The sequence below is a fragment of the Ovis canadensis genome, chromosome 1 (genome assembly GCF_042477335.2).
Source record: "Ovis canadensis isolate MfBH-ARS-UI-01 breed Bighorn chromosome 1, ARS-UI_OviCan_v2, whole genome shotgun sequence".
In the NCBI taxonomy this organism is placed as follows: Eukaryota; Metazoa; Chordata; class Mammalia; order Artiodactyla; family Bovidae; genus Ovis; species Ovis canadensis.
Window position 1 is genome coordinate 41,425,807 of NC_091245.1, and position 16,395 is coordinate 41,442,201.

At 45.7% G+C, this 16,395-nt stretch overlaps 1 protein-coding gene across 2 annotated transcripts in view; it reads left to right on the top strand.

Annotated features, from left to right (window-relative positions):
• The first annotated feature begins 872 nt into the window (after window positions 1-872).
• AK4 (adenylate kinase 4) overlaps window positions 873-16,395 on the top strand; it is a 92,014-nt gene continuing 76,491 nt past the window's right edge. Inside the window, exons 1-2 of one of the 2 annotated variants that reach the window (XM_069593972.1) lie at window positions 873-1,320; window positions 1,520-1,791. In XM_069593972.1, coding sequence (XP_069450073.1) covers window positions 1,647-1,791 — 145 coding nt within the window. In that variant the 5' untranslated portion in view covers window positions 873-1,320; window positions 1,520-1,646. The remainder of the gene's footprint in view (window positions 1,321-1,519; window positions 1,792-16,395) is intronic. The other variant, XM_069593982.1, reaches the window with a different exon arrangement.

The window sequence follows — 16,395 nt, forward strand, 5'->3', positions numbered from 1 at the left end:
CTTTGTGCTGAAGAGTCGATAATATCTGAGGTGAGGAAATAACGGAAATTGACTCACACTGTAGCAGCTGCATCACATATGGACCGCCGGAAGCTGGAGACTTGTGGGCAGGCGGTTATCACACCAAGTCCGAGTGGGATATGAAGGCTGTGTGTGGGGCGGGAACAGATTTAAAGAGAATATGGATTGGGATATTGGGATGCGCTGGGGAGGCGAGGGAGAAGAGAGCATCCATTGGGACTGAGTTGTTAATTTAGTGCCAACGTCCTGGCTTCTTCAGTTCTGGAACCAGTCTATGAGATCCTGAGGGCAGGATCATTCCTAATTCCTCCCCCCTCCCCCCGCCCTTTTCCTTCTAACTCAAGAAGCCTGTGCTTTGGAGTCTTGCAAATGAGAGTTCAAAAGTCCCGCTGAAATGTAACTTCCACAGGGTAGGAGTCCATCTCTGGTTCGCAGCTATATGCTGAGGGACTAAGAGTGTCTGGCACATAGTAGGCGCTCAATAAACCTTTGTTGAATGACTGACCCAATAAATGAAGGGCCGTACTCCAAGCCTCCTTTTTCCTCCATCGTGCATGTCCTACCTGGAACGGTTGCTGCTTCAAGGAAATCGCCTAGCTCCGAAACGGACGCACAGTAGGCACTCAACAAGTTGTATTTTTCCTTCCTTTCCACAGGAGACCGGCTCCCTAACCTACCGCAAAAGAGGGGTTTCTGGCGCGTGCGTCTTCTCCACGTTCCTTCTGCCCCGCGGGCCCCACGGGGTCTCGGGGAGCAAGATCGCGGAGGAGACGGGTGGGAGCGGAGTGGCAGGGCTGGGGCGGGGTGGGGAGCGCAGGCGGGCGGCTAGCGCGGAGCCGGTCTCCCGGCTTACGTAAGGCGCGAGCCCCGCGCGGCCGGCCGGGGCTCCGAGTGGGGGCGGGCGGAGGCGGCGCCGCCCAGCGGGATCCGGGCTAGAAGCCTCGCAGAGGGCCGCGTCCCGGCCAAGGTGTGTGTTTATTTGACTTCTCCGGGTGGAGAGGCGCCGGACTCTGGCTCCACGGCGAGGAGAGCATCCCTCAGACCTCTGCGGAGGCGGCCGCTGCTACTCCCGGGGATGTGACAGCCGCCAGGGAGAGGAGGAGACGCGGACCAAACGCTGCCCACGTGCGGGGACCCGGGTTGGGGCTCAGCCCCCAGGCCGCCGCGGCGTGGGGCTACTGGAGGCGCGCTTGGAGTCACCGCCTGTTCAGGCTGTCTCACTCGGTGGAGATTGCCGTGGGGATGCCCGAGCCCTTCCTCGGACTGGGCGTGGGGCACGAGATCTAGGAAAGGATCGAGGTGGGCCTGGCCGGGCTGACCCCCCTCCAAGCTCCCGAGGGCTACCCCCGCCAGGGGCGGGCGCTCGGGAGTTCTCCGGGATCGCAGAGTGGGGGCGTTGAGGGCGGGGAGGTGTAGCGTGGCGCTTACTCCGCCCTCGAGCCGCCCAGGCGCGGGGCGGAGAGGCGGGGTTGTCTCAAAGTCTCTCCTTCCCCTGCAGGGGCGGCGGCGAATCCCCGCGCGAGCCCAGGGTGTCAGAGGCAGGGGCAGAAGAAACAAAGTTCCCGGGGCTTCTCCGAGGCCGCTGTCCCGGTTGTCAGTTCGGCCTCCCCCTCCTCTCCGAGGCAATGGCTTCCAAACTCCTGCGTGCGGTCATCCTTGGGCCGCCGGGCTCGGGCAAGGGCACCGTGTGCCAGAGGATAGCCCAGAACTTTGGCCTTCAGCATCTCTCCAGCGGCCACTTCTTGCGGGAGAACATCAAGGCCAACACGGGTGAGAGGGAGCGGGGGCGAGTGAGCGGACGCGGGATCGGGTGAGGCTGGGAGGCGAAGGGCCAGCCAGGGGCTGAGTCTCTTCGGTCCCCGGGCGCCCTTCCCCCGCCCTCATGTGGTAGTGCAGGCTCCTACGTGCCGGGGCGCATGCAGCTGGTGGCCTGCAGCCGTGCGGCTTAACCGCGCCCGGGAGGAGGCCAAGGCTAGCTGGGCGGAGGATAGGAGGGGTGCGAGCCCCACTCCCACCCCGCCACGGGCTGCTCTTGCTTTGGCGAAAAGCAGGTCACCAGCCAGCAGATCCGGGCAGCTGAAAACCCCGAGCTTCTCTCTCGCCCGGCTTCCTTAAGGCCAAGCCATCCTACCGCTTGGCCGTCTCCCACCCAGTTCACCGCGTCCCTGGTGACCCGTAGCATCCCCTCCTCTCGCTGGAGCCCCCGGGCCGAGCGCCGCCCACCTGTGGGAGTCGGGCCCTGCCGCGCGCTGGGGAACCTGTGGCGCCGCGGGGCTCGCAGCCGCGCGCCGCTCCAGCCCCTCCACGCCTCCCGGGGCCTCTGGGCAGAGCCCTGGGTGGCTTTGAAAGGCCTGTCTGTTCCCTGCCGCCTTCTAAGGTAAACTCTCACCACTAACTCCCCCTCCTCCTCAAGCCGGGGCCTGACCATTAGGAGACAAGGAGACTTGATCTGACAAATTACAGTTTGAATCCAGCCTCCTTGGAAATGGCTTCTTGAGAATGCCTCCCTTGGCTTGCCTCGTTAATTTGGGGCTACAGGTCGCCCGCTCTCCTTGGCCTGTCAGTGCGGCCCTTCTCCCCTCTGTTCCCACCCCGCGTTCACACGAGTTCACAATGAATTGGCGTTAAAAGGCGAGAGGTAGGTAGGTGTGGTGCTGCTGCTAGGTAGTTGGCCCTTCTGGGATGCAGATGCTCACAATTAGCAACTCATTTGTGAAAACTTGTTATTGCAAACGGGGTGCTTCCCTCTGTCTTCTGTTCTTACCTGGTCTTAGGTGGTTATAGCCTATTACGGTATCTTCATTACCGAAGCGCATATTAGTTTGACAGAGGTGGGTGGAGGACGGTGCTTGGAAAACAGAAAGCCTGAAAGCGGCGGGGAATTAAGAAGTATTTTAAAGGCAGAATTTTACTCCTTCTTTCTTAAAGCAGGTTTTAAGAGCAAACTTTTATTTTGATTTTCAATAATCCTGTTCCCCACCCTTCACCATTCAGAAGGCTGAGTCCTGTATACCTCATCGCACCTGGAATAGACCACAACTGGGTCTATTTTAATTTTAATAACACATTCAAGTGCATTTTACTCCTTCCCGGTTTGGAATGCAGTTTGGGTGGGGGGAGAACTCTGAAAGGGTAGGCTGGCTCAAGGTGGCCAGGTGGCTTTTGTGGTCAGGTGGGGCTTCTAAGTGGGTATAATGAGGTGAGGAAACTGCTGGGTGGGATTGAGCCCATTTTTCTGCCTTCTCTGTACCTGACTTGGTAACTTGCCTCCTTCTGGCATGAAGGCTTTGCACCATCCATCTTGGGATTGGATTGGTGGCTCTTTCCTTTTGAAAAAGGTGATTTACTTATTTATTTGTTTGGCTGTGCTGGGTCTTCCTTGCTGCGTGGGCTTTTCTCTAGTTGCAGAGAGTGGGGGGCTACTCTCTAGTTGTGGCACTCAGGCCGCTCATCCTGCCTCTCAAGTTGCAGAGTCCTGGCTCTAGGGCACCCGGGCTTCAGGTAGTTGCCATTCCCTGGCTCTAGAGCACTGGCTGAATAGTCTTGGTATACAGGTTTAGTTGCTCCTTGCCTTTTAGAATTCTCCCGGATCAGGGATTGAACCCATGTCTCCTGCACTGGCAGGAGAATTATCCATCATTGAGCCACCAGGGAAGCCCACTCTGCTTTTTTTGAAGAGAATGTGATGGGAAGTCGCTTGTTTCTGCACTTTTTTAGGGGGTTTGAAAACTTTTCCACTTGTTTTCCCTTATTTTGTTCATTTTAACTTTCCTTTGTTCAGAATTTTAGTCTCCGTTCTCTTTCAAGTGCCTTCATTTCCCTGCCAGTGTTTCTCCCTGGAGTAAAAAGTGACTCTGCAATGTTTAAATTATCTTTTTCTGTTGGGAATCAAGTAGTTTATGCATGAATCAATTAAAACTTAATCAAGAATGGACTTCCCTGGCAGTCCAATGGTTAAGACTCCGTGCCTCCAGTATAGGGGATGCAAGTTCGATCCCTGGTCAGGGAACTAGGATCCACTGTGCTGTGGGCCAAAAAACCCCCCAAAACTAAAAACATTATCAGGGAAAGAAGAAGAGGATAAATAAAGGACAGTGACTATTTTGAAAATGGCCTGTTTCTAGTGGACTTGGAGGGTGTTCTTGGGTTATTTTTCTCAGAAGGTATAAGAGTCTTCGTTGCCTGGTAAATAGGAAAACATTCTGCAGCATTTATTTTTCTGTTACTTGCTGTTTGCTTTTCACTAATTTCCTGGCAGAGAAGCACAATGACCGCTCTGTAGGTACCCCTTTATAGTTGAAGGTTTGAATGAGATGCTAAAGTGCAGCAAAATCCCAGGAAATAAACCCTTGGTAAGAATTTGAATTGGAAAGTAGCTCAGGCCATCTGCTGCAGCCTGCAGGATTGGGGCATACTCCTGTCCACATGGTTTTCCTGCCGTTACTGCCTGGTGAAAAGCTGCTGTTCCAGGAAAGGACTGGCTACTCATTGCATTTGGGCAATTTTCCCTCACCTGCCCTGGCGAAATTCATCTCTTTTCTCTGCACATAGCTTGTGAATTCTATTGCTGCTGTCACATACACTTCTGATGCAGTGCAGCTAATGTATTCTGATTTATCTAGTAGATACTTACTGAATACCTGCTATATGTCAGGGTTCTAGGTGCTGGGGGCTATAGCAGTATTTTTTCTACCTTCACCATAGTCCAGTTGCCACTGAGACTTAAAGGATGGATCTGACAAATTGCCTAATGAATAAAAGGAGTTCAACAAGCCTGATGAAGACACGGTCATAAATTCTATCTACATCTTTCCCAGAAGAGTCAAACAGCCTTTAGCGATAAGTCCATTCTGCTTAATTAGCTCTGATTTGTGATAAAAGTTTGTGTTTACTATGGATCTCAGATGAGCTTTGTGATATCTGTCACCTGTTGGCTCTGCCTGGTCTGCCTGAAGCTCTGCAGGCTGAGACTTACCAAATACCTTATTTGAAGACCCACCCCCCAATTTTTGGCTTACTTTTTTTTTTTTAGCACACTGAATGAGTAAATAGATGGGAGAGTTCTCTTAAGTTGCCAGAAGCTGGGACACTGTCATAAAAAATATTAGCTTTTGTGTGTGTGTTTTTGCATACATATGCATGAATGTGTATGTGTGTGCGTGGGCATCACACACAGCTGGCACTCAATAGAGTTCCTTTAAAATCTGGGACTTCCCTGGTAGTCCAGTGGCTAATGTTAATGCAAGTTTATGTGCCGGATTGTGCAGTGAGGCTAAACTGAAACGTCAGAGTTTGGAGCGAAGAAAGGTATATTGCAAGTCCATGCGAGGAGGTGGCTTATCCCCTGAAAATCCTGAGGCTTCATAAAGGGTTTTTGCAAAGCATTTTTTAAGGACAGGTGAGTGTCTCAGGGTACAGGATCAGCCAGTGTACAGTTCTCTGATTGGCTGATGGTGAGGCAGCAGGGTGGTGTCACAGGGGTTAAACTTATTTGTCCTTAGGCTCCAGGAGCCCTGGGGCTATGTGCTCATGGTCACCAAGTAGTTCTTCCATTTGGTGGAGTGGGGTTTCACATCAGCAAAGCAACTCAGGAAATTTGAATCAAATACTATTATCTAGGAGAAGGCAATGGCACCCCACTCCAGTATTCTTGCCTGGAAAATCCCATGGATGGAGGAGCCTGGTGGGCTGCAGTCCATGGGGTCTCTAAGGGTCAAACACGACTGAGAGACTACACTTTCACTTTTCGCTTTCATGCATTGGAGAAGGAAATGGCAACATACTCCAGTGTTCTTGCCTGGAGAATCCCAAGGACCGTGGAGCCTGGTGGGCTGCCATCTATGGGGTTGCAGAGTCAGACACAACTGAAGCGACTTAGCTGCAGCAGCAGCAGGTACTTCAGAGAGGAGCTAAAGCAGAGGATATAGGAGAAGGCCTGTGGTTACGCTAAGACTGTGATCCCATCGCAGAGGGCCTGGGTTTGATCCCTGATCAGAGAATTAGAGCATGAATGTGTGTTAGTAACTCAGTTGTGTCCGACTCTTTGTGACCCCATGGGCTATAGCCCACCAGGCTCTTCTGTCCATGGAATTCTCTAGGCAAAAATACTGAAGAGGATTGCCATTCCCTTCTACAGGGCATCTTCCTGACCCAGGATTGAACCTGAGTCTCCCACATTGCGGGCAGATTCTTTATGGTGTGAGCCAAAAGAGTCTGAATGCTGAAACTAAATTAAATAAAAAAAGAAAAAACCCCACATGCCTCAACTAAAAAGCCTCAACGAAGACCTGTCACAGCCAAATAAGAAAATAAATACCCAAAACCACTATCCCCAAATCTTGGGACTTCCCTGGCAGTTCAGTGGTTGAAACTCCATGCTCTCACTTCCACTGCAGGGGTGCAGGTTCAATCCCTGGTCAGAAATGAAAATCCCTCATGCTGCATGGTGTGGCCCAAAACAAACACCCCCCCCCCCCATTTCTATTTAGTGGTACCTTCATTTGCTGAGTGATCAGTGAATGAAACCTCCCTCTAAAAGGTGTGAGACTCCTGTTTTAAGGTTTGTACTGGATCTACTATGTCAAATGTAGGGAAGTTGGAAAGTTTCCATTTGGAAGCATCCTGGACTTGAGAGAAAAGATGTTCAAGAACAAACCTGTTTCTGCTCTTAATTAATATTAACTGCAGCTCTTGCTGAGGTTTGCAGATGGGATTGGCATTTCAGATTAGTCTATGGGCTGAGCCTCTCCTGAAAAAATGATCTAGTTCAGAAGGTTCAGGTTTTTTTTAAAATGCTCATTAAGTATAAATGTGTGTCTTTTCTTATGTAAGAATGAAAACGTCTGACAATTGGAGAAGTTGTATTAAAGAGACTAATGTTCACCAATGTATTTAGAACAACATTAAATATTAATAGTTCGTGTTTTTGGAGATCATGCAAAGTCTTGGCTTAGTCTGCTATTTCTAGAGTATGGGATATTCCATATTTTTTCCTTCGTTTGGTAAGACTCAGGATGTAGGTCAAGGACTCAGGATGCCTAGGTCAAGGACCTGACAAGTTTGGAGGCATCTCTCCTGTCTGCAGGTCCACTTGTACATCCCCCTGTTTTTTCTCATTTCTTTGAGGGTTTTCACGCATACTTTGAGAGAACTGTTAGTTTGACTTGAATAAGGTCCCATGACATTAAGACTGACTTTCACACATGCGTAGTTGAATCTGAGCTTCTTTTCAGTGTGGTCATTTTTTAATGGAAATCCACTTAAAAAATTATTTATTTGGCTGTGCCAGGTCTTATTTGCAGCACACAGGATCTTCAGTCTTCATTGTGGCATGCAGGATCTAGTTCCCTGGCCAGGGATTGAACCTGGGCACCTTGCATTGGGAGCATGGAGCATTAGCCATTGGACCACCAGGGAAGTCCTGCTCATTTTTTAAAAGTAGTTTTTTCTGACCAAAGTCATGCCTTGTAGAAAATTTGAAAAATGCAAAGCTGTGAAAGAAACTGAACAGGCAAGTGAAAATTACCCACTATTCCACACTGACACTAGGAAATTCTAACAAGTTATTTTTTTCCTGTATATTTGCCCTGCTGTCCCCAGCAAACTAACTTGGCGTCCCACTTGGATATTGTGAGCATTTTCCTGTGTTCTTACCACTTCTTCAAAACCATTTAAAGTTTCTATATTATAGTCCATTCAGCAGATAAAAGTGAAAGTGTTAGTCGCTCAGTCATGTCTGACTTTTTGTGACCCTGTGTACTGTAGCCCACCAGGCTCTTCTGTCCATGGGATTCTCCAGGGAAGATTGCTGGAGTGGGTTGCCATTCCATTCTCCAGGGGATCTTCCCAACCCAGGATTCGAATCTGCAAATCCTGTATTGGCAGGGGGACTCTACTGTTGTGCCACCCTGGTGCTGCTTTATTCATGTAAGTTTTTGCTTACTAAATATTTTATTTAATATAGACATAGATACACATACTTTTGTGTATATTTTTGTTTTCCAACATCCCCACCCCCACGCCCCCTCATTTGCACTGCTGCACTTGCAAGATCTTAGTTCCCTGGCTAGGGATTGAATCCGGGCTCTCCACAGTGAAAGTGTGAAGTGCTAACCACTGGACTGCCGGGAATTCCCTATACTTGAATATTTAAACGCTTTCTTTGTTTTTCTTTTCTTTCTTTCTTTTCAGCTTGAAAGCGGTCTCTATTAAGTGAACAGATTACAAAAATAGTGGTAAATACCTTAATTCATCCTTCTAATAAGCCTGTTGATCTGATCTTCCTTGTTGCCAGCATCTCCACCTTCTACAAAATGGGTGGTCCTTTTCTTCATTCCGTCTCATAGAGAAGACAGTTTGAAGGGCCATAGGAGGTTGTTTGCTTCTTTGAAACATTTTTCAGCAGTATAGACCTTATGAATCAGATTCTGCATGTAGACGATGCCATATTTGCCAAGAGATTGAGCATCATGTTATCTGTCAGGGCAATTCTCTTGTTGATTTTGCCATAGCCATACTTGTAGATCAGTTCATTTATTGCCTTCAGGTTTGGGTAACACTCATGCAATGTATGGTTCCACAATTCTCAGCATGTTAGCTGAAGCCTTGCTGAGCTTTACAAAGGTGCCTTGGAAGATCTAATGGAGATGAAGAAGCTGCAACACCTTTTGATCCTTTGGGCTCACACCAGTGGTACCTCTGATCCTGATGACAAAGGCCAGTTTGGGTTCCTCAGCACAGAGAAGTTGCCAGTTTTTCTTGCCATCCTAGCCATTCAAATTTCAGTTCTGTACATCTGCCTGTATTCTTTGTGATACTGCTTAGCTTTTTCATAGATTAACTTCCTCCTTACCTTTTAAAGCATCTTTTGGGCAAAGTTCTTTCTCAGGCATTTCATCTTAAGCTCTGCAAAATTCTTTTGCTTTTTTCTTAAGGATTTCTGGCACCGCAGGAACCTTCTTTTTCTTTTCTGCACCCTCCATGGTTCCATCCAGGAAAGAGGCCTTTCATTGATTTTCTGACTGCATAAAGAGTTCATGTTAAGTTACCAAAGGTTTAGAAATGCAAGAAAGATGAGGAAGTAAGAAATTTGTATTTGCACTAACTAGGAGGAAATAATAACTGTTAATACTTTTTATGTGCAGACTATCTTCCCGACAGTTTTTTAAGAACATATTATGTATTACTGTTTTGAAAATGGCTTGTTTTATTTCACAATGTATCATTTAATATTTTCGAGTGTCATTACGGTCTGTTCTTCAATGTGAGTTTAATGCTTTGTACTATTTCAATATAATTTTTATTACACTGTTGATTTTTTGAAAAAAGTGATACATGTAGAGGGCTTCCTAGGTGGTGCCGTGGTAAAGAATCTGTTGCCAATACAAGAGACGCAAGAAACTTGGGTTCAATCCCTGGGTTGGGAAGATCTCCTGAAGTAGGAAATGGCAACCCATTCCAGCACTTTTGCCTGGAAAATTCCTTGGACAGAGGAGCCTGGAGGGCTGCAGTCCATGGGGTTGCAAAGAGGTGGAAAAGACTGAGTGACTGAGCGTACACATAATACATGCAGGTGGTAAAATGTTCAAATACACTAGGAATGGTGTGGGAAATCTCTCCCATCCCTGACCTCGGGTTCCCCAGTTACTTTCCACAGGGATACCTGCTTTTTACTTTTCTTGGATGTTCATCCTAAAAATATGTGTATACATATATCACATATGTATATGTATAGTGGTACCTCTTTAAAAAATGTACACGTATATCAATACTTTGTTTTGCCCTTCTTTCTTTCTTTTTTAAATATTTATTTATTTGATGTGCCATGTCACCCAGGCTTCTGTGGTAGCTCAGTTGGTAAAGAATTCTCCTGCAATGTAGGAGGCCCGGGTTTGATCTCTGGTTTGGGAAGATCCCCTGGAGGAGGGCGTGAGAATCCACTCCAGTATTCTTGCCTGGAGAATCCCATGGATAGAGGAGCCTGGCGGGCTGCAGTCCATGAGGTTGCAAAGAGTCAGACAAGACTGAGCAACTAACACACACAGCACATGTCTTAATTATGGCACACAAGATCTTTACTTGCAGCATGGGAACTCTTAGTTGTGACAGGTGGGATCTAGTTCCCTGACCAGGGATAGAACCCAGGCCCCCTGCATTAGGAGCACGGGTATGGCCACTGGACCACTAGGGAAGTTCCTGTCCTTTTTTAAAAAACTTAGCATTATAGCTTGGACATTGGTTTCTACTAGTGTTTATCAACCTACCATATTCTTTAAAAAAGTTGGCTGCATACTCCTATCATACAACTATACCATTGTCTCTTTAACTGACCCATTCTCAACTGTTTGGGTCTCAGGACCTTTTAGTACATTTAAAAGACATTGAGAACCCCAAAGAGTCTTTGTTTATATAGGTTCTACCTATAGTTATTGACTGTACTAGAAATCAAAACTAAGAAAGTTAAAAAATATTTATTAATTTGTTGAAAGTAAGAGTAACTGGGCTTCTCTGGTCTCAGATGGTAAAGAATCTGCCTGCAATGCAGGAGACCTGGGTTTGATCCCTGGGTCGGGAAGATCTCCTGGAGAAGGAAATGGCAACCTACTACAGTATTCTTGCCTGGAGAATCCCTTAAGACAGAGGAGCCTGGTGAGCTAGAGTCCATGGGATCTTGAAGAGTCAGACATGATTGAGTGACTAACACATACAAGAGTAACAAACCCATGTTAACCTATTTCTATTAAAAAAGAACTGTTTTCTAGAACAAACTCCAAAGAAGAGTAGCGTATTTGCAAATCTCTTTAATGTTTGTTTTAATAGAAGAAAGCTAGATTCTCACATCTGGTCTCTTACTCAGTCAGTTTGCCGTGTTGTCAGGTGAAAGTATTGGAAGAGAATCTGGCTGTACACAAATATGTGGTTAGAGAAAGAGGGGGATTTGCAGACACTGGCAAAGGTCTCATGGACCCTCAGGGATCCTTGGACCACACTTTGAGAATGGTGATTTAACCAGATGCCTGTGGGTTATTTGCAGTCTTTCAGTATACAAAAATACGCTTTGCTGACTGTCCCTTGATTTTATCTTTCAACAAAGGCTTGAGTGCCAGGCAGTATTGGCTTATGGGATACAAAGGGGTGAGTCAAGGTCTGTTCCCTGAAGGAGATGTAAATTTATTGGGAGAGGCAGGAGAAGGAAATGGCAACCCACTCCAGTGATCTTGCCTGGAGAATCCCAGGGATGGGGGAGCCTGGTGGGCTGCCATCTATGGGGTCGCACAGACTATGGGGACACGACTGAAGCAACTTAGCAGCAGCAGCAGCAGCAGCAGCAGTGAGGCAAACAAGTATGCAGTGGATGAAAGGCTGCAAGGTGTGCATTTGTAGGTCCTGGGCACATTGGGAAGAGGCAGCCTACCCAGCGTTTAGGAGGAAATGGGGTTAAGGAAGAGACTTCCTAGGCGGCAGTAGTGGTAAAGAACCCACCTGCCAATGCAGGAGACCTAAGAGACTCATGTTCAGCCGTAAGAGCTTTATAGTATGTGGTCTCACATTTAGTTCTTTAATCCATTTTGAGTTTATTTTTGTGTATGATGTTAAAGTGTAGAAGGAAATGGCAACCCACTCCAGCACTCTTGCCTGGAAAATCACATGGATGGAGGAGCCTGGTGGGCAACACCCCATGGGGTCGCAAAGAGTTGGACACAACTGAGCGACTAACACACACACATATGGTGTTAAAGGGGGCTTCCTTGGTAGCTCAGATGGTAAAGAATCTGTCTGCCATGCTGAAGACCTGGGTTCAACCCCTGGGTCAGGAAGATCCTCTGGGGGAAGAAACGACATCCCTCTCCACTGTTCTTGCCTGGAGAATTCCATGGACAGAGGAGCCTGGCAAGCTATAGTCCATGGGACTGCACAGAGTCATATATGACTGAATCAACTTAGCATGCTTGCATGGAGTTAAGGAAAGCTTTTCAGAGGATATTTCTGAGCTGAATTTTGACAAGTCAGCTCAACTAAGAGGTGAGGAGAGGTGGATGTTTACATGGAATACCTGGAATTCCTCCTCCAGGGCTTATTTGAAGTCCATGGGATCGTTGCTTTTGTGACTTGATCACACCTTGTATATTATCATTTTAGACCTCATTCACCTTGTAAATATTGTTCAGCCACTAAGTCATGTCCAACTCTTTGTGACCCCATGGACTGCAGCACATCAGGCTTCCTTGTCCTTCACTATCTCCTGCAGTTTGCTCAAATTCATGTTCATTGAGTCAGTGATGCTATCTAACCATCTCATCCTCTGCTGCCCCCTTCTCCTTTTGCTTTCAATCTTTCCCAGCTCAGGGTCTTTTCTAACGAGTCTACTCTTCACATCAGGTGGTCAAAGTATTGAAGCTTCAGCATCAGTCCTTTCAATGAATATTCAGGATTGAGTTCGTGTAAGATTAACTGGTTTGATCTCCTTACAGTCCAAGGGACTTTCAAGAGTCTTCTCCAACACCACAGTTTGAAAGCACCAATTCTTCAGTGCTCAGCCTTCTTTATGGTCAAACTCTCACATCTGTTCATGACTGCTAGACAAACCATAGCTTTGACTATATGGACCTTTGCCGGCAAAGTGATATCTCTGCTTTTTAATACACTAAGTTTGTCCTAGCTTTCCTTCCAAGGAGCAAGCATCTTTTCATTTCAAGGCTGCAGTGACTGTTCATAGTGAGTTTTGAGCCCCAAAAAAGAAAATCTGACATTTCTTCCACTTTTTCCACTATTTGCCATGAAGTAATGGGACTAGATGCCATGATCTTCATTTTTTGAATGTTGAGTTTCAAGCCAGCTTTTTCAATCTCCTGTTTTACCCTTTTTATTATGCATATTATCATTCTATTATACATATTCTTTTAATTATACATATTATCAAAGGAAAGGGTTATTGTTTTGCTTCATATCACCTTTTCCAGTTTCCATTACTGTGCTTACCTTTAAGATCCATACACATATGGTACCAGGAAACTTTTAATCTTCTGTTTCTAACTTCCTGGAACTCAATTCCTGGGTCAGTGATGGCAACTGATCTTGAAACTGGAGTAAATTGGCTCTGGACGATTAGCTATAAATACAGTCGTTATGAAGGGCATGAAGAATTGCATATTTAACAATCTACCAAGTAAATTGTTAAATCGTTTTCTATTATGCTAGTCTTCTCTTTAGCACTGTGTGTGGTCCATGTTGTGAGAAGACTTAAGACTTGGAAAATTTTTTTTTTTTTAAGTTTTAGACAGTATGCTTTTACAGTGAATCAGATATATCAACTGTGTATTGTCTTTTTAGTGAACTAGATATATGTACAAGTATATATTTTTAAAATATATTTTAAATCAGGTAATAGAGGCTTTAGATTACTCTGCCTTTTTCCCTCCATCACTTGGTGTTTGGTTCTGATTGGCCTTTAAGACATAGTACAAAAGGTCTCATTTGTAGAGCTTCATGCAGTCCCAATTAGATGACTGATGTTATATTTTAACAGCTTTACTTCTAAGTTCCAAGGGTTCTTGTACTGGTTAAACGACAGGTCTGGCAGCAAGCATCTCTTCCTTGGCCAGAGAGACTGATAGTATTGAAATAATGCAAAGTCACTCCTGCTCATCAAATTCCCAAGAAGCTAGAAATCAACTGTTTTCTATTCTAAAGCATTTTTTAATTGGCCAGCAACCTGTGGCCCTGGCACTTTGTAATTCTTGTGACTTGATCATTGTAGCTGACATTTGCAGTGGGTCAAGCACGTGCTAGACTAGCCAATGTAGGCACAGTCTCTGTGCAGCACGCTTAGTTGCTCAGTCATGTCTGACTCTTTGCGACCCCCTGGACTGTAGCCCGCCAGGCTCCTCTGTCCATGGGATTCTCCAGGCAAGAAGGCTGGAGTGGGTTGCCTTGCGCTCCTCCAGGGGATCTTCCCAACCCAGGAATCAAACTCAGGTCCCATATTACAGGCAGATTCTTTACTGTCTGAGCCACCAGGGAAGCCCATGCACGTGTCTAGTCCACACACAAATCTGGAGCAGTTGTAAGTAATATCTCATTTTATAAATAAAGAAATGACATCAGAGAGGTTGAGCTACTTGCCTTACATCAGACAGTCAAATAGAGAAGCTAGCATTCAAACTTGAGACTGCATGGCTGGGATTTAAACTTTCCATTGTGTCCTGCTGCCTTGCAGGTGCTCTAGTAGCCAGTGAATATCTACTTTATGTCTTAGAAATGTCACATTGGGAAGGAGTGGCAGGGAATCTGCAGCTTAGCTCTCCACAAGTCCACTGAGACTGAGCACACCCTTTAATGGTGAGCTGGAGATACATGGTTTGTTGTTGTTACCACTCTGTCCCTAAAATGTAAAAAAAAATTTCTAAAATAGGAAACACCGACTTCCTCTTTTCTCCCATAAAAATGGGTCAAAAGAGGTCTAAAATAGAAACCATATGTATTTGTGAGTAGGCAGAAATTGTTTCTCATCATAATGGTAAGACTTCTGGAATAATACCTGTACTTTTAAACTTATTAGTCACTTAACATGTTTCTGTGCCTGCGTTAGGTAGGGGGAGGTATGCAGAAGTGTCCTTGAGGCATTTACGGTCAAGGATTCAAGTTCGAGGTTCCATGTTACATTCTCATGAGTCATGGTGGGGTGTGTGTGGGTGAAGTGTTGAGGTCATGAACATCGTTGAGGGAGGGTGTTATTCAGATACAACTTTCCCCCTTTCTACCGTAATGCCTTTCACACTTCAGTTAATCTCTCATAGTCTGTTTGCAGTCCCACCATTTCTATGAAGCTTTTCCGCAGCTGTTGTAGATATACATCATTTTCTAATCTGGAATTTCTCCCATACCCATCTGTACCTCTAACACGGCATTCATTATCACTTCCCTGTAAGATGATCCATTTCATAACTTAAGTTACAGTCTTTCACTATCTGAAGAGTAAATTCATTAGCTTTAGTTTAGCTCAACAAAAGTTTTGAAATCCTACTAGGGCGGGAGGGAAAAACAAGGGGAAAACAACTGAGATAACTGTAGACCTTATTCGTTAATAAGTACTATGAAGAAAATATAATAGTGCAGTGACGGAGTGACTGGGAAGACGACTTCAGAATAGGAAGTCGGAGGAGGCCTTTCTGAACAGAAGGTGTATAAGCTGAGCTCAACATGAGCGTGGCAGCAGGTATGTGAAGACTTGGGTGGAGGGATGAACATGTGACAAATTGTAATATAGGAGTGAACTTTCCATCAGTGGAGAAGAGAGGAGATACGTGTCTCGGGAGCATCGTGAGTGCAGAGGAGATGGCAGAAGTGGCTGGAAAGGTGTAGGGTGGCCAGAAATTAAGACTTCATTATAACTGGATGCAAGGCAATGGAGTTTTTTTTTTTTTTTTTTTTAAGCTTTACTGAGATATAGCTTTCATATAATAAAGTTTATCCTTTTAGAGGGCATAAGTCAGTGCTTTTTTTTCTAGAGTTGTACAACCATCATGCACGTATGCTCAGTTGTGTCTGACTCTTTGCGACCCCATGGACTGTAGCCTGCCAGGATGCTCTGTCCATGGGATTATCCAGACCAGAATACTGGAGTGGGTTGCCGTTTCCCCCTCCAGGGGATCTTTCTGACCCAGTGTCCTGCATCTTCCTGCTTTAGCAAGTGGATTCTATACCACTGAGCCACCTGGGAAGTCCTGTGCAACCACTATATAATTACAGAACATTTTCATTACCCCAGAAAGAAACCCTGGACCTATTAGCAGTCATTCCCCATTCCCCTCCTCCCTCTAGCTCCTAGTAATCATTAACCTACTTTTTGTTTATATGGATTTGCCTCTTTTGATCTTTCATATAAGTTGACTCATAATACATAATTTTCTTTTGCAGATGACTGTTTTAACTTTGCATGTTTTTCAGATTCAACTATCTGGTAATATGTGTCAGAACTTCAATTCTTCTTATTGCCAGTAATACTCTATTAGATGGCTATCCCACACTTTATTCTTTCATTCTTTGATGGACACTTGGGTCATTTCCTGCTATGAACATCAGTATACACATTTTTGTGTGGACATGTTTTCATCTTCCTTGGGTGTATACCTAGAAGTCAAATTGCTAAGTCATGTGGTAACACTATGTTTAACATTTAGAGGAACTGCCCAACTATTTTCTAAAGCAGCTTCATCATTTACACATTCCCATCACCAATGAATGAGTTTTCCAATGTCTTCGTTTCCTTGTCAGGTCTTGTTATTGTCTTTTTCTTTTAGCCTCCCCAGTGGGTGTGAAGTGGTATCTCATTGTGGTTTTGAATGGCATTTCCCTAAAGAAAGGCAATGCCAAAGA